The sequence below is a fragment of the Penicillium argentinense genome, assembly GCF_028826775.1.
Source record: "Penicillium argentinense strain IBT 30761 chromosome Unknown utg000003l_segment0_segment0, whole genome shotgun sequence".
NCBI classification, from domain to species: Eukaryota; Fungi; Ascomycota; class Eurotiomycetes; order Eurotiales; family Aspergillaceae; genus Penicillium; species Penicillium argentinense.
The window spans coordinates 1,367,611-1,383,031 of record NW_026622662.1 but is presented as its reverse complement, the minus strand read 5'-3'; the positions used below and the strand labels follow the sequence as shown (position 1 = coordinate 1,383,031).

At 46.7% G+C, this 15,421-nt stretch overlaps 5 protein-coding genes across 5 annotated transcripts; 3 read left to right on the top strand and 2 right to left on the bottom strand.

The window, feature by feature from the left end:
- Nucleotides 1-1,502: 1,502 nt before the first annotated feature.
- N7532_002628 (uncharacterized protein) lies at nt 1,503-1,910 on the top strand (the record flags this gene model as incomplete). Its single annotated transcript, XM_056615122.1, has 1 exon — nt 1,503-1,910. The coding sequence occupies one exon, from the start codon at nt 1,503-1,505 to the stop codon at nt 1,908-1,910; it is 408 nt and encodes a 135-aa protein (XP_056478094.1).
- Nucleotides 1,911-3,352: 1,442 nt separating this feature from the next.
- Nucleotides 3,353-4,895, top strand: N7532_002627 (uncharacterized protein; the record flags this gene model as incomplete). The annotated part of the gene is made up of 4 exons (XM_056615121.1): nt 3,353-3,488; nt 3,550-3,653; nt 3,728-4,606; nt 4,659-4,895. 4 exons carry the CDS (start codon nt 3,353-3,355, stop codon nt 4,893-4,895), a joined length of 1,356 nt encoding a protein of 451 aa, XP_056478093.1.
- An 803-nt stretch (nt 4,896-5,698) lies between these two features.
- N7532_002626 (uncharacterized protein) lies at nt 5,699-6,170 on the top strand (the record flags this gene model as incomplete). Its single annotated transcript, XM_056615120.1, has 2 exons — nt 5,699-5,881; nt 5,964-6,170. The coding sequence occupies 2 exons, from the start codon at nt 5,699-5,701 to the stop codon at nt 6,168-6,170; spliced, it is 390 nt and encodes a 129-aa protein (XP_056478092.1).
- Nucleotides 6,171-11,027: 4,857 nt separating this feature from the next.
- On the bottom strand, nt 11,028-11,841 carry N7532_002625 (uncharacterized protein; the record flags this gene model as incomplete). Its single annotated transcript, XM_056615119.1, has 2 exons — nt 11,028-11,375; nt 11,449-11,841. The coding sequence occupies 2 exons, from the start codon at nt 11,839-11,841 to the stop codon at nt 11,028-11,030; spliced, it is 741 nt and encodes a 246-aa protein (XP_056478091.1).
- Nucleotides 11,842-12,196: 355 nt separating this feature from the next.
- Nucleotides 12,197-12,862, bottom strand: N7532_002624 (uncharacterized protein; the record flags this gene model as incomplete). Its single annotated transcript, XM_056615118.1, has 1 exon — nt 12,197-12,862. One exon carries the CDS (start codon nt 12,860-12,862, stop codon nt 12,197-12,199), a length of 666 nt encoding a protein of 221 aa, XP_056478090.1.
- Nucleotides 12,863-15,421: the final 2,559 nt, after the last annotated feature.

The window sequence follows — 15,421 nt, the reverse complement described above, 5'->3', positions numbered from 1 at the left end:
CAGCGTCTCGCCCTAGCCGGCTTGGAATATTTACACTTAGCCCTGCCCTCCGCCATTATTCCCCTCGTCATTTCTATCCTTTCTCTTTTGCTCCAAAAAGCTAGGATACACGTCTTTCTCCGGGCCTCTTATTAGTTCAACAGGTGCCTCGTTAACCTCTCAAAGGGTAGCGGCGTAGATAAATAGTTTGAAAAAAGGAGGGCTCTGCATAAATTCATCCCGGGAGATGATTTATGGCTATACGAAAACCCGGGCGGCCTACTACAACGAGCTTCTGCTGCAAGTCTCTCGCTCCCAAGCCTTCACCGCGGCAGTCACAATATTTATCTACCTGATTCACACCTCCCTTCTCCCATATAATTTTTGCCACAACTGGGACAAGATGGAGGAGGTGGTGGCTGTGTTCCGACAGCTTAATGAGAGCTCGGACAAAGTTGTGACTGTTGGACTTGCCACCCTGGAGCAGTTGGAAGATTTCACATTGCAAATTACCCACCTCCGTCCACCTCTATTGAATGGGGAGGGACCCCCCGAGAAAGTACCAAATAACAATCAGAGTCAATATCCCTCACTTTGGCCATAAATCGATGGTGTGATGTTGATGGTTGTGAGCTTGTGGCCTCTGGAAACCACGCTAGGTCGACGGGGTAGCCTAGGCCTCAGTTCACCCTACCAAAGCCCCGATTCGGAATAAACAGATCACTCATCGATTCCAGTATGGAATTTGAGCTTCAAGATGACCTCTGGAGTCCGGATATGTACTCTTTAATGGAGACGCTGCTTCCGCTTCCTCTTTGAATTGACCATAAATACTGAAGAGGGGAACGCTCGATGGCAGCACGCGCTGAGACATGGGGGTCGATTCAGCAGAAAAAAACACCACAAAACACACGCGTAGCAATCAGGAAATAGCGAGAAACCAAATGTAGGGGTCAGATCGGGGAGGTGTAAGAAGGTGTATTCTAGAACTAGCCATCCGGCCACCGTATACTGCCGGCTATGTCACATAGTCAGGATGGCACCCATGTAGTAGGGGGAGAGGGTCTCCCCACTACAATATCTACATTATTTAAGGACTCGCAAAACGTGAGAAAAGGAACTCGTCTGCTTCGAGTTTTTTCCAAGCACTAGATGCTACATGTGGACAAAGTATTGGAACCTCGAAATCCGCAAACGATCAGCCATAAACGAGTATCTGTTTTATATGTTAGCATCAGTCAAATCCAACCAGCCAACCACTTTCCATCTGACCTCAATTTCAAAATTGACACAAAAATAAAATCTAAATACCCATCAAGTGCAGCTTGCACCAGACCTCCCTTAAAAGCGGTGAAGATCACCCGCCGTGACCATTTTATACTTTCCCCATTCGGCCTAGCTCGCTTCATGACCCCCGCTCGAATCTCACCTTCACACTCAACCTTGCTCAGAACAACACCCCAGGCAGTACTTCAACTTTGCCATACACAGAGACAAAAGACGTCTCCGAGACACCATCAACCATGAGTTTGCCCCCAAACGCTCTCCGCCAGACCTTTCACAGCCTTAAGGGCGTTCCACGGGCCCTACACACCCGAACCCCACATGCCCCCCTCGCCGCGCTCCGCCCGCTCGTGACGTACCCGGGGCCGAGCCGACAATTCGCACCGCGGTCCTGCTCCTCTCCATTTTCGAGCTACTCGACCGTTTCCAGTTCGCGGAATGATGATAAACACAAAGAAAAATTCTACTTCGGATCCAAGCCCCTCGGGACCCCGCTGGCTATGAGCTTCGAGTCGCTCGGAATTCGCCGGAACACACAGCTGCTTGTCATCTTTGTGTTGACCATCGGCGCGTTCTTGGAGGCGCTTCTCTGGGGTGAGAAGGTATGGATTTGGTGGAAGGGGGAAGAGGGAGATTCCCTGGACTAGGAGCTGTTGATGCCGGTTGAGATATGGACTTGGACATATCGGGAAGGGCGTTGTATCGGACTTCTGGCTTCTGACTTCTGTGCTTATTCGCGGGTTTCTTTACACATTCGCGAGGCGTTTGGTATTGTCTTTCTCTTTTCAATTGTTTTGGTAGCATATTCCTTTCAAGACGCACGATACCTTCCACGAGCAACGCAAGCAACTTGACTATGGAACTTGAGACTATCCGTTTCGTTGTAAAGCTGAGATATCGTATCAAAATACTGGTCTTTACTGGTTTCCTAGGAATGTTCTTGATGAGACATCCAGTAATCGGTATATCTCATATTAAATCTGTTGTTTACTAGCTGAATTCTGGAGATCTGAAAAGCTGTCCACAAAATCGCATGCAAAAATAGGTTCAGATTACTGGCTCCTCGAGTCTGGAAACAAGCCCCAGTCTGCACCTCTATATCGTGCCAGTGCCGTTTGCCAGAGTCACGGGTCGTTCAGTGTTTGCCACAGATTATCTAGGGTTCGGCTAGTCCCCAGGCTGCCATTCGCTTTTCCTGTTTCGATATTCGCGCAAAACATCGAGGCGCAACGGGAGCTCTCCAACGGCTTTAAATATGACGGGTAGCAATGCGTGAGCCTATATAGGCCCCAGATGTCAGTGTAAACTTATGAGAATGTGTGGGATTAGCCTTTTGGCTTTGAAACTTTAATTTTCTCATCGCAGTGGAAGTCCAGGCTGTACTGCTGTCGGGATGGAATAGCTCTATTATTACCTGTCATGTATGAAACCACTAATTCCTTATTCTACGGTCGGGATAGGTTCAAAATTGACGGATTTTGATTTAGCAAGCGTTATGTCATTGCTCATAACAAGGTTGTAGTTTTTCACAGGCGATAACCTCATCAAAATCAGGCAGCAACGCCTGACCTGTTACCCTTTGCACCTTGCGAGAACGCGACAAGTGCCAAGCTTCTTAACAAGGGATTCCCGGTTGTATTTTCCCCTCTCTTTGCGATCGATCTACCCCTACCTTTTCTAATTTGAACCAAATCAACATCGAAATTTATCCTTTTCGATTGCATAGACAGCGGGTTCTCTCACAAATCTCCGTTGCCTATGGCTAGATCCTCAATCAGTTGAGATAGGTTTAGCCTATAAAACTAGCTAAGAAAAAGGCAAGAAAGGACTTTTATTAGTATTTTGTTCGCCAATTTCGCCAAAAATGATTCTTAATCGAATTTTGCGATGGGATTGGCATGAAGGTGAGCGTGCTCCGCGATCGCGTCCAAAAACGGCAAAAAAGCCAAGAAGCCAAGAAAGCGTGGGTCAGCATAAGATCGCCAAGCTCAGAGTTCGCGCATCCCTTACGAACCACCTTGCGCATTGATCGCACTCAGATTTCCCACACCTCGTTCTGCCTACCTGGAGGTCATTCCCGCGCAACACCATGCCCGAAGCTTTGGGAATTGAGGAGAACGAGCTCAAAGCGCAAAATCCGCGTTTCCTGCTCCGCCAACCTCGCGCCTTACAATGGTTCGAGCACGGCCGCTTGGTCAAGCGCCATGATTGTGAAAGACAAGCTGGTCAGCACACACCTGAAAACGCGCCCACTTGCACCCGAAAGTTAACCAGTTGTTCCCGCAGGTCGCTTTGAGCTCTTCCTCGATTTGCTCTATGTCGCCATCCTATCGAACTTCGCCGACACTCTGGCCGAGGATATCTCGGGCGCAAAACTCGTCAAATACATTGTAAGCCTGCCCCGCGTCTCACGTAGTCGGTCAGCGTCGAGGTCGTCCACAACTGATCGCCTCGCCACCCACAGTTGATCCTGTCTCCATCATGGCATGTATGGAGCGACATTCGCGAATTAATGAACTCGTTCTACAACGACGACCTCCTGCAGCGTCTTCTGATCCTCTGGCTCATGGCTGTTCTGGTTGTCTATGGGAATAATGCGCCTTTGGTGGATGAGGATATAGGTGCTATGCGCGCGGCTGTCGGTTCCTACATGGTCGCGCGCGTAACGTGCAACCTCACGCATCTCGTTTTCTCTTTCGCGAGTTACCACCACCGCCGGCAACAGCGACTGTGGGCCGGCCTCTCGACACTCACTTTGTGCATCTACATCCCGCTCTTCTTCGAAAACATTTCCATCCGCGGCAAGATTGCGGCTGCGGCCGTCGCAGTCTCGGTAGAGGAAATCCTTTGGGTCTTCTGCTATTGTCCCGCGGCAAAGAAGTTGCTTCGCGTCAAGTATTCCACTGCTGTTGATGTCGGGCATGAGATTGATCGCTTTGCAGCGTTCTACATTATCGTGCTGGGCGAATTCCTGTACCTCATCATCAAGGGGTCAAACGCTGCCGTTGGCTTGAATGAGCGTCTGCTACGCGCAGTCTGGACCTTGGTCATTGCGTTCTGTCTCAATTGGCTGTATACCCACGCCGACGGGTCGATGGAAAGTACACACCCACTGCGACACAATGTCTATACTGCTTTCTCCTTTGCTATGATCCATCTGCCGCTTATTGCCAGTCTCCTGGTCGGTGGCCATGTCGCAGCTGCATCTGTTGCCGAGGAGGATTTTGAAAATCCTCAAAGGTGGCTGCTGTGTGAAGGATTAGGTGTTGGTATGATGTGTCTATACTTCTTCGCTCTGATACACTCCTCTCAGGATGAACGTGGATGCCTGGTCATGCCCAAGGTAGGTCCGATCTCGCAGCTCGTTGTTGGCCAAGATACTTACTTTTTCCCAGCATGTTCGTATCATCATGCGACCGATCACCGGTCTCATCACTATTTTACTTCCCCTTGCGCATCATCTCAATGCCACAGAGATTCTTTCCGTCATCATGGCGATGTACGTTTTCGTGTTGGTCTGGGAAACTGTCGGCTCTCTGAGAAAGGGCGCTTGCTTCTTTGAGAGATGGACAGATACCGGCTATCCTGAAAGACAATCACAGGATGTGGAAACGAAGGATGCTGGAATCTGAGAACCTTGATTGGGTCAAGTATATCCAGGTGGTCGGTGACAAATTCTTGTGCTATAATGACTTGAGGAAGATTCTCCACTACCTGAGGACGGAACTGACCATACACATGTGCATACCACAAACTCTGTCTATAACTAATCATCGATATAATATACAATACTCTAATGATTCTTTCGTATCGATTTTGGCGTTTGCACTTGCTGTGGTCACCTGTTCGCGCGGCTGGCGAGCTGCATTGATTCTCTCCTCACACCTACCATCTTTTCCTCTCCAAGTCCTGTTCGCTTTAGATATCCCGATGAGACTATCTCGTCCGTTCACTACTTCCAGGTGCCGGTAGTCATCATGGATATGAATCCCTGAGGACCATGCATATGAAAGTCACTGTGCATGACTCAGATATCTGAAATGCATCTCCTCAACGTTGACCACATCCCTTGTTCATTCAGACAAAGACCTTATTTATATCCTCCCTCCGTTGACCAAGGCTCCGTCAGCATGCGACTCTTTATGCAGTTAAACGCTATTAATGTTTCTTTGAGCTGAATGGCCCACTTATCTCCCTTCGAGTAGCTAACAGCCTTATCATTGTTTCAACAAAGCCCGAGTCAAAGTACATCGAGGCTTCGAGATAGGTTTGTGGCCGTGCTATCAGTATAAAGTCAACCCCTCGTCCCTGGATGATGGTTTGGTCAGGCCACTATCAAATCATCCTAACAAGTAAAAAACCCAGCACAGTTCTATTAAAAAAAAAGGCTTAATTGTACCATCTAAAACTCTTCGTCATTATGACTACCCACACTATGTTTAGCATTTTCGACGACGGTCGAGCCGGACTCGTCGATATGATGCTTAGGCTTTGTGACGACATGATAATGCACCCTGACGGTAACGATCGCCTGTACACTGAGAAAATCGTGAGCTACCTGCGCAAGTACTTGCAGGAACTTGAAACGATGGATCGCGGTTTGGGAAACACGGCCCACGTGAGCCCTTGCTTTAAGCCTCTGTTTGAAGCAATCGTTGATGCAATCGAGCAAGCAATTGACATTCTTAATGCATGAACAGCTTCTAACGTGGATGTCGCAGAAATTTTGGAAATGGTTGCCTGGGAGCTTGGTAGGTTCACCTTTTTCCTATGCATCTATGGCGGATGGGTACGCCGAGCGGATGGAGCTACACTTGGTTCAGTACGATGAGCGCATTCTCGTGCATCGGGAGGATAATGAGATTACGCTTGATCATAACCCGCCCGTCTTTGAGAAGTTTACTTGAAAATTCACTTTGCGGCTGAGGGATGCCAGTGTAGACAGTGCTGCCAAGTTCGATCTCAGTACATTAAGTTGTTAGGGTAAATCGTTGAATATAACAAGCTGGCTTGTCTCATTTTGTTTCGACTATCTCCCGGTCATTTCATCACGATAAATCCTCGTCTGGTTTTGGCATTCCTAAAATAAATAAAAATGAAGTTTTTCTTCCAGACTTTATCCAAGATAAAGATACAAGTAAATTTCAGGACATCATAGTCATTAAACTTTCATACGTAGTCATAAATTGCACAGATAGCTTGCCACTATTCCCAGTCCCCAACCAGGTAATATTTGCACTTCAATAATCTTGAAAAAGGATTCTCAATTTCGATTCTGACAACCAATCAAAGTCTCCGTGGCGCAATAGGCTAGCGAGTCTGACTGTTAATCAGGAGGTTGGAAGTTCGAGCCTTCCCGGGGACGTTTCTTTTTCTTTTTTGTTTTGCTGTTAAATCTGAGTGGGTGCCATGTTGTGTTTTCTTTGGTGGGTCTTGGAAAGAAAGTCTACGCCGAGGGTTTACCGAGGCCAGGGGTTAAAACAACAAACGCTGCTCCATTATGCGCCGTGTTTAAGCTATTTTTGGCAAATAAATGTTTTTTATTGTTGATGTAGGCTAATTATAATATTATTTGTTAGAAAACACGTGCCTTTGTTATAACTTCGAGTTTTGTGACGTCACAGTGGTATAGGTTTCGAGTCAAGGTCACATATGTCGAGTCAAAAATATATAAAGCCAAGCATCTCCACCACAGAGATGCACTACACCCAGTAGCAGCACTCGCCTCATTCAACAATCAAGGCCACAACCCCACAGTGCTGAGACTCGATCCTAACAAGCAATTTAACATCTGACCAAGTAACAATAGTCCCCACAAATCACCATGAACAACCAAGATACTTTTTCTTTCCAGGAAGTCCAAGGTAAGTTTGTTGACATGATACTAAATGTCAGCGAGAACCTCACAGAAGATCCATGTGGTGTAGATCATCGCTTTGCACAGGATGTTGTCAACTTTCTGCGTGAATTCAGTCAGGAGTTCGAAAATTGAATCGAAACTTCTCGCTTACACCCTATGCGCCCCTCTACTTCAATTTCAGGTGCGGAAATATCCAATACAAACTCGCGAAAGCAATCGATTTCCTCGAAACCGGTGGCCACTCTAAAATGGGCATTGCCGAAATTTAAATATGAAAGCCTTGGAGATTGGAAGATTTACGGTAGGCAAAGTACCTGATGTTGACATTTATGCGGCCCGGATGGAGAAGAATGCATCGAGTACGACGAGCGCTTTATTTCAGAGTGTATTTTGATGGATGGTGGCTGCCTGCCTCAGTTGAGTTCGATTTGATGGAGTTTTCGCCATCCTCGGCTGGGTTGTGATTGTCGCCAATGCGAGAGACTGCGCCTGAAGTAGGTTTGTACATCGCGAAAGAACTGACTTGGTGCTGCCAAAGCATTGATTGAATTTGTAGACCCTTTTTTTTACCTTGCAGTTGTACTTCTACCACATACGACCATAGGGTGTGGAAAACAGGGCTTCCCGTCCGCTCAGCCGTACTTAAGCCACACGCCGGCAGGTTAGTAGTATGGTGGGTGACCACATGCGAATCCCTGCTGTTGTATGTTTTTTGTTTCTATACGCTTCACTTTCGTCTCATGTATTTCCATCCGAACATTATCATCGAATTTATTTTGGGTCTTTGTAACTTCAGACAAATGCGATCCGCCTAGGCGGACAATCGGCTAGTCCCATCGGATCAGTGGATAGTATCAAGAGTTGAACTAGCAATGTAAACAGCAACCGTCCGTTCAAGGAGAATTTCCAGCAAGGTACCTTCCGATCGCTGTAGTCCTGTATTGCGGGTCTATATCTTTGCTGTGGACAATCATCGCCCTTCCAAGTGTGTGATTAAGGGGTGATTTCGTAGGGAATGTGGTCGATTGCTGGTTTGATGGCAGAGGCACATATCTGAACAATTTTATGACTGAATATTCCGACCTGATAAAGCTTTCAAAAGGACAAAACAGAGGGACAAACCGTAGATTTCTGTAAGGCTTTTTCTTTAACGGATAACTATATAGAGAGGGAACTTTACATCGATTTAGCTACTTAGTGAGTTCGCTCTGTTTTCACAGTATCTACCATGTCCAGGCCCCATTAAGTCTTCGAATCCTTTCTTTATATATACGGGCATTCTCCGCTTAGATTCTCCCGTTTTCTTCCTGACTAGCATTAGTCTAGTTTATCTGGTGTATTAGTATCTAGGCTCATCGCGGTGGGCTTAATACCGGGCTTTCTTCTATTGTCATATCCATTCATCTTCTTTCAGTTGTATTCGTGGTCGTAGTGCCTAGGATCTCTAAGAATTATAGTGGGTTAAGGAACCGTTCGAAAGGTCCGTCAAAGTGGTCCTCGCCGCGGCTGAATTTTCATAGGACTTTCATAAACAACGTCTTCGCGCAGAAGTCTTTTCCTTCGATACTCTCTGATCGCGAGGGAAAGGAAGCTTTTGAATGATAAGGGCTGAAGCCAGACTTAAATTAAATCTAACTAGGCCAATTATTGTTATCAAAAAGCTTAAAGGAGAAGAGACAGAAAGGACGCGAAAGGAGACGCAAGGCTGTTGTCGGCATTACCTTACGAATACTGCATGAAACCGGGTCTATGGATCCGACGGCATTGCTTATGTAACTAAATTGGACCATAAAAAGCGTGAATAGGGGTAATGGAAATACAGAGTCATTGATATCTCCAATTGGTCGGATACTATACGGAAGTTGACAGCTGTTTACGGTCACGTGATAACACGTGATATCAAACGGGCATGGACCCATTACAACTAGCTGCTCAGAAGAGCGAGTTTATCTAGGTCTAGTGAATCTCCTCTTATGAGGAATATGTCTCTTAAACGAATTCACAGAGCGGCACAGAACGTTCTTATTCGAGATCGACAAAAAATATCTCCCAGAGCGCACTAGAGTTAGAGAGCTCTTATATACAAAGGCAACACTAGATAGCAAGATTAGCAGAGCATATCTTAAAGATAAAATTACCTTTTATACCTCTACTAAGCGGGTCGTATATTACCTAGGGCTTTTCCTAAAGCAGAACCAATGTCCAACCTGCGCTCGTTCTATGTTAAATTATAATCTATTGTCCCTTCTCTGTTTAACTATTGTAGTGGGGAGACCTCCCCCTACTACATGGGTGCCATCCATGCTATGTGACATAGCTGGCAGTATACGGTGGCCGGATAGCTAGTTTTAGAATACACCTTCTTACACCTCCCCGACCTGACCCCTACATTTGGGCTTCTCGCTATTTCCTGGTTGCTATGCGTGTGTTTTGTAGTGGTTTTTCTGCTGAATTGACCCGCACGTCTCAGCGCGTGCAGCCATCGAGCGTTCACCTCTTCAATAGGCAGTCATTGTTACGGGCCGTTCGAAAGAAACAGATCCATTCGGTGCCTACAGACGAGAATCTCGAAGATGAAGAAGGAAGGAGAAAGAAAAAACCATCCGTCAGGGAAGAAGGACTTGAGTATCCAGCAATCGTGCACCAGCAAACGCGTAACTCCCTTTCACGAGATGAGGCTATCCCCGGGTTCATCCGTCACTGTCGTCCTGTGTTGATCTGAACCCTTTTGAGTACGATTCGGAACCGATTCGACAGCGTTTTATCACTGATACTCTTTAGTATATCTTGGCTCCGTCGTGATAATGCGTCTGGCCTGGCTATAAGCTTACTAAGACGGTAACAGAGAACAAAATCAAATTCTGTAAATAGATCCGCCTAACGCATTTACCATTTATTAAGGTACAGCGCTTTACTAAAGTATCAAATGTCCTTATAGTCTGTTACGATAGTGAATCAAGACACTATCTTTAGCTCGGGCCTCTATTCGTATGCGGGCTCGCGGCATTGTCGGGACACTGCTATATTCAAAGTAACCCTGAGTGGCATGTGCAAGCTTGATATTACCGATATCCAGCCTGATGCATCCTCCGAGGTAATTGAATAACAAGCCTTATACTTACATCACAACGAGGATAAGCTTTACCAACATTTGATTATATGGTTTTGCTCAGCTAGCTAATGCATATGATCTCTATCAGTGCACTCACAATTTGAATCACGAGCCTGAAACTAGCCATGGATAATGATGCCAACTTGTCATGACTTCAATTAAAGAAGCTTCAGCCATGACCAATTCGAGGATTTTGCAAATCCGATCCGAGGCAGAGTCGCAAGACTCACACAGGCAATCCAGGTATTGTCCCTTTCTGTCTTGAAAAATGTTTCTTCATCCTCTCTGCTTTAGATGGTTGACTTCGTTTTCCGGACGATTGGCTTCGGATGTTCGTCAGCATGGGCAGCCTATTCTGAACTGACTCCTGCGAAATGTGATCTCGGAACCTAGATACAAGGTCCTTTCCTTCAGGAGAGCTGGAGCTCCATGCCACCAGGAGAAAAAAGGCAGCGGCAACATAAGTGCCTATGGGGACAACAATCCAGCTTAGATAGAAGGATCTCGGTGTCGAAGATCCCTCGCTTCCATCAATTTGAACTGACAGATTTGGCATCGCCCATAACGCCTGAGATAAGTTAGCAAATTCATTTCTTCAATCAAACGAAAGCATATTCGGAATCCACTGACAGCCAGAAACCCAAGTGGTGTAAAGATGATAGTCACAATGGTGAAAACTATTACAAAAAGGTTGAGCGTTCTGGCCTGGACAGCCTCTCTTAAAGAGGCAGCGTTGAAAAGCTATAGTGTAGTCAGTCAATGGACCCATGCCAGATCAGAATCATATCAGTACTATGGGGGACTTACGCCATCTCTGAGACTCTCCACTTCAGATTTCTTCTTCTCAATACGGTCTCCCAGGCTCTCCGCCAAAATATCTAGTCTTTCTTTGACCTGGTCTGCAAGTTTCTCTATAGATTCCATGTCCACATCAGGATATTTTTCGCATGACCCTTGTCTGATACTCCAAGCCTGTTGAAGAAAGTTAAACTTCAATCCAGCAAACTCTTTCTGCGTATCGTCGATCCAATTTTGAAAAATACGTAGCATTTGCAACACGGAGAAGTACTTTTCTGAAACTCTGAACGAGGCATCAAACATGAGAGTCCGTAAAAGCTTCTCGTCACGCGTATCATGCGTCTAAGATGTATTTTGTCAGGGATAGCGCTCTTGAGGAAAAGTAGTAGGAATGCAATAAAAGGATGTATCATACCTGGATACCAACTAAGCGGTCAACTTCGTCCAATGTATCAGTCCATGTAGCGGCCCAGGTAGCATAGGCTCTCAAGATGTGAGTCAAAAAGTCGGCATAGGCCACTCCATCCTTCCCACAGTCGCCAATATCAAGCTTAATGCCGGGTTTGTTGATGTCATGACCCTCATCTCGGATCTCTTCGTCTCGCCAGGAGAGCAATCTGTAGGTTGTACAATCTTCCTCGTGGCGGACGTTGATAAAGACAGCGGAGACGCATTCCTTGAATACGAATCCATCGCCACTCTTGCGAGAAATCCTACCCACCCAGCCTTCTTCTCGAGTAAGTGGGAAAATTCTACCTTCCCGGTCACAATCAGGATCCTTTGAATCCCACTTCATACAAGCCTGCATTTTCCATACCAACATATCCGTGGGACATGACTGGAATTTCCATAATGATGGATTGTATGAAACGATGTGTTGGACACAGTATGTAGTATGGGACAGAACACGTTGCATGTGAATATGTGACTGGCTGGAGAGCTGAAGAAAGAATGCAAGAAGCTTAACGGACAGAAAGTCCGATCTCCCCCTGAAACAAGTCCTGTTATGACAAAGGTCAGTTGCTGCTACAATGGCCTACTAATACAGGGTAGAGGAAGGGAAATGATCAATGAGAAGCTGCTCCTCCTTACCATACTTCAGAAAAAGATGAACGTGTTGGCACATGGGCCTCGCTGCCAGGGCTTGGAAGACTTCTTTCAATCTATAATTTAAGGATATACATCAGCGAGGGCGGTCTTAGGGCATTTCTCTCTTTACAAGGCTCAAGCTCATCAGAGGCCACCCAGAAGCTAACTCTGTTACTCACCCCAGACAGATCAGTAGTCACAAGTACGGTGGTTTTACTTTCGATGAAATCTCCACCCCATTTAAAAATTTCTTCCGCCCCATCCACATCTCCAAAGGCTGGAGGCCAAGCTCTGAAGATCTTCTCCGAGAACTTCTTGTATCGCTCGAGCCACTGGTCTGAACCATCTCCATGATAGTATTTGCGCTTGCCCGTCGGCTGATGTTCATGTATACCATGTAAGAATATGGCTTGCAAACTGAACATATGTCCCCTGAATGCGCCTTTCAACTCTTGTAGTCTTTTCATGCACGGTGCCTTCTTTATGAACTCCCTCTGCAGCCAGTCGGGTACAGGGTCTGCAGGTCCAAGTCGAAGGGTGGTCAGTGCTGTTGGCTGGTTGCCATGTCCATTTTGGACCACGCCAACGCCAAGTCCATTGTAAGATCCGTCAACATTACGGCTAGCTTTATTGTTGGACTTCTCGATGAGTTGTTTTAGCTCAGCAGCACCTTCCACAAGCTTGTTGAGAGCACTTAAGAGATGGGGATCTCCAAGAACAGATTCGCTGGGCTCTTCCATTGGTATGTAGGACAAATTGATCGAGTAGACCGGTGGGAATTGATAGGTTCATTTGGTGAAAATTGATATGGAGGGGCTGGGGTGGCTTTCAGGTCGCCAGCTGAGGTCCGTTGCAGATCACATGGATCTCAAGTTCTCATTGGCTTGCACGACATGCGTTGTTTTTCTGCTCCCGTGTACGGTCGACTATAGGGGCCCTCATGGCAACGCAGAATTCATTCAATTTGATTGGATGACTGTCTCCTCTTTTGGACAGGTAAAAAAAACAGACAAATGAATCACAGTGACACCCCCACACATAAGCTTGTAAAACTTCCGTCTCATTGTCTACAGCCCCCCTAGGAATACGGGAGACCCCCCTTCACCGCCTTTCTCCTTTCAATACTCTCCGATATACCCTGCGTATAATTTACCATACCAAACATTGTCATGCCTCGAAAGCCGGAGCTTACTTGCGAGCAGCGTCTTTACGGTCGATTTCTCCATGAAGAGAAATATTCCTATTCCCAAATTGCTTCCAAGGTGAATTTGTGGTCTTAAGCAAGCCCGCCAAGCCTCTAATGAGCGCCCTACATCGCAGAAAGCTAAGAAATGCGGTCGGTTACCTAAGATTACCCCTGAATGTCTTGATAAGCTGATATCGTGGATTTGTCGGACTGTCGGATATCGGTATCGACTAGTACTGGCGAGGGGCCAATTGAACCATCTCAGCGATCGATTGATTGACTGAAGAACTATCTCTCGGCTCCCGTTCAGGATGCCATCTATTCAGGGTTTTAGTGTGTTACAGCGCTGCTTTACCGAGAATACCCGATTACCATACAAAACGGGTAGGAGATTGGGTATCTGCTGAATCATCCTGCTCCTGATTGTAATAACGTAATTCCCTGCCGTTCGGAACACCCGCCCGTTCGGAACACCCCATCCAAAAACGCGTCTTTCTAACCACCCACCTAATTCAACCACCTACCATGCCACCAAAACGCGCCGAATCAGCGCAGAAATCGGCTAATCAAGAGGGCAAGATCTTATTAGCCCTTAGAGATATCAAAAATGGCCGTATCAACTCTCTTCGCGCTGCAGCGAAGCTATACGAAATACCACTCACCACACTACACTCACGCGCCACTGGCCAAACCTCACGCGTCGATAAGCGCCCAACAGGCCATAAATTGACCCAATTAGAAGAGGATTCGCTTACTAGATGGATACTCTCTATGGATTCACGTGGAGCAGCGCCTAGGCCGTCTACTGTGCGAGAAATGGCTAATATTCTATTGGCTGCCCGTGGTGACGACCCTCCGGCTACAGTAGGCAAGAATTGGCCATCAAGCTTCGTCAACCGACGAGACGAGCTTCGTTCAACCTTCTCACGACGCTACGATTATAAACGCGCCCAAAACGAAGACCCAAAATCACTACGAACCTGGTTTGCGACCGTCCAACGTGTTATTGATGAGAATGGTATCCAACCGGGGGATATCTATAACTTTGATGAGACCGGCTTCGCTATGGGACTTATATCTACACAACGGGTAGTTACAAGGGCTGAATATTATGGTCGGCGAGCGCTTTTACAACCGGGTAATCGTGAATGGGTTACTGCGATCGAAGCAGTAAGCGCTGATGGCTATTCGCTACCGCCTTGCGTGATATTCAAAGGCAAAAACTTCATCGCTTCTTGGTTCGACGAACAGCTTCATCTTCCAAAAGACTGGCGTATCGAGGTCTCGCCAAACGGCTGGACAACCGATGAAATTGGCCTTCGTTGGCTACAAAAGCTCTTTATTCCAGCGACTACAGCGCGTGCGAGGGGTGGATATCGGCTATTGATTCTTGACGGCCACGGTAGCCACCTTACACCTCAATTCGACCAAATCTGCGCTGAAAACAATGTGATTCCACTTTGTATGCCTCCACACTCTTCGCATCTCTTACAACCGCTTGACGTTGGCTGTTTTGCTATACTAAAACGCGCATACGGCCGCTTCGTGAGCGATCTAGCTCGTTGGTCATATAACACTATCGACAAATTCGACTTCCTTAATGATTACCCCCAGGCGCGTACCGAGGCCTTTCAACCACATATTATTCAAAGTGCATTCGCAGCTACTGGTCTTGTTCCAATTGACCCAGAACGGGTACTTTCGAAGCTTAATATCTCACTCAAAACACCGTCACCACCGAATAGCCGGCCAACCACCAGCGATAGCCATTTTAGCCCAAAAACACCCAGGACCGTCGTTCAACTAGAAAAATCAGCTTCGTTACTCAAAGATCTATTAAGACAACGGTCAAACAGCCCTCCGAGCCCATTAAAAACGCTGGTAGATCAAATCATCAAGGGCCATTACGAACAGCTTCATTCAACAGCGTTATTATTGCATGGAAACGCTAGACTACGCGTGGGTAATGAGAAAACACGCCAGAAACGCACACGGTCAAATCGGCAAATAGTTCACGAAGGAGGCTTGACAGTTGAAGAGGGTCAACAGCTAGTTACGCAGCTAGTCAGCTAGTTGAAGCTGATCGGGTCGTTTCGCATGAGCAGGCCGATGA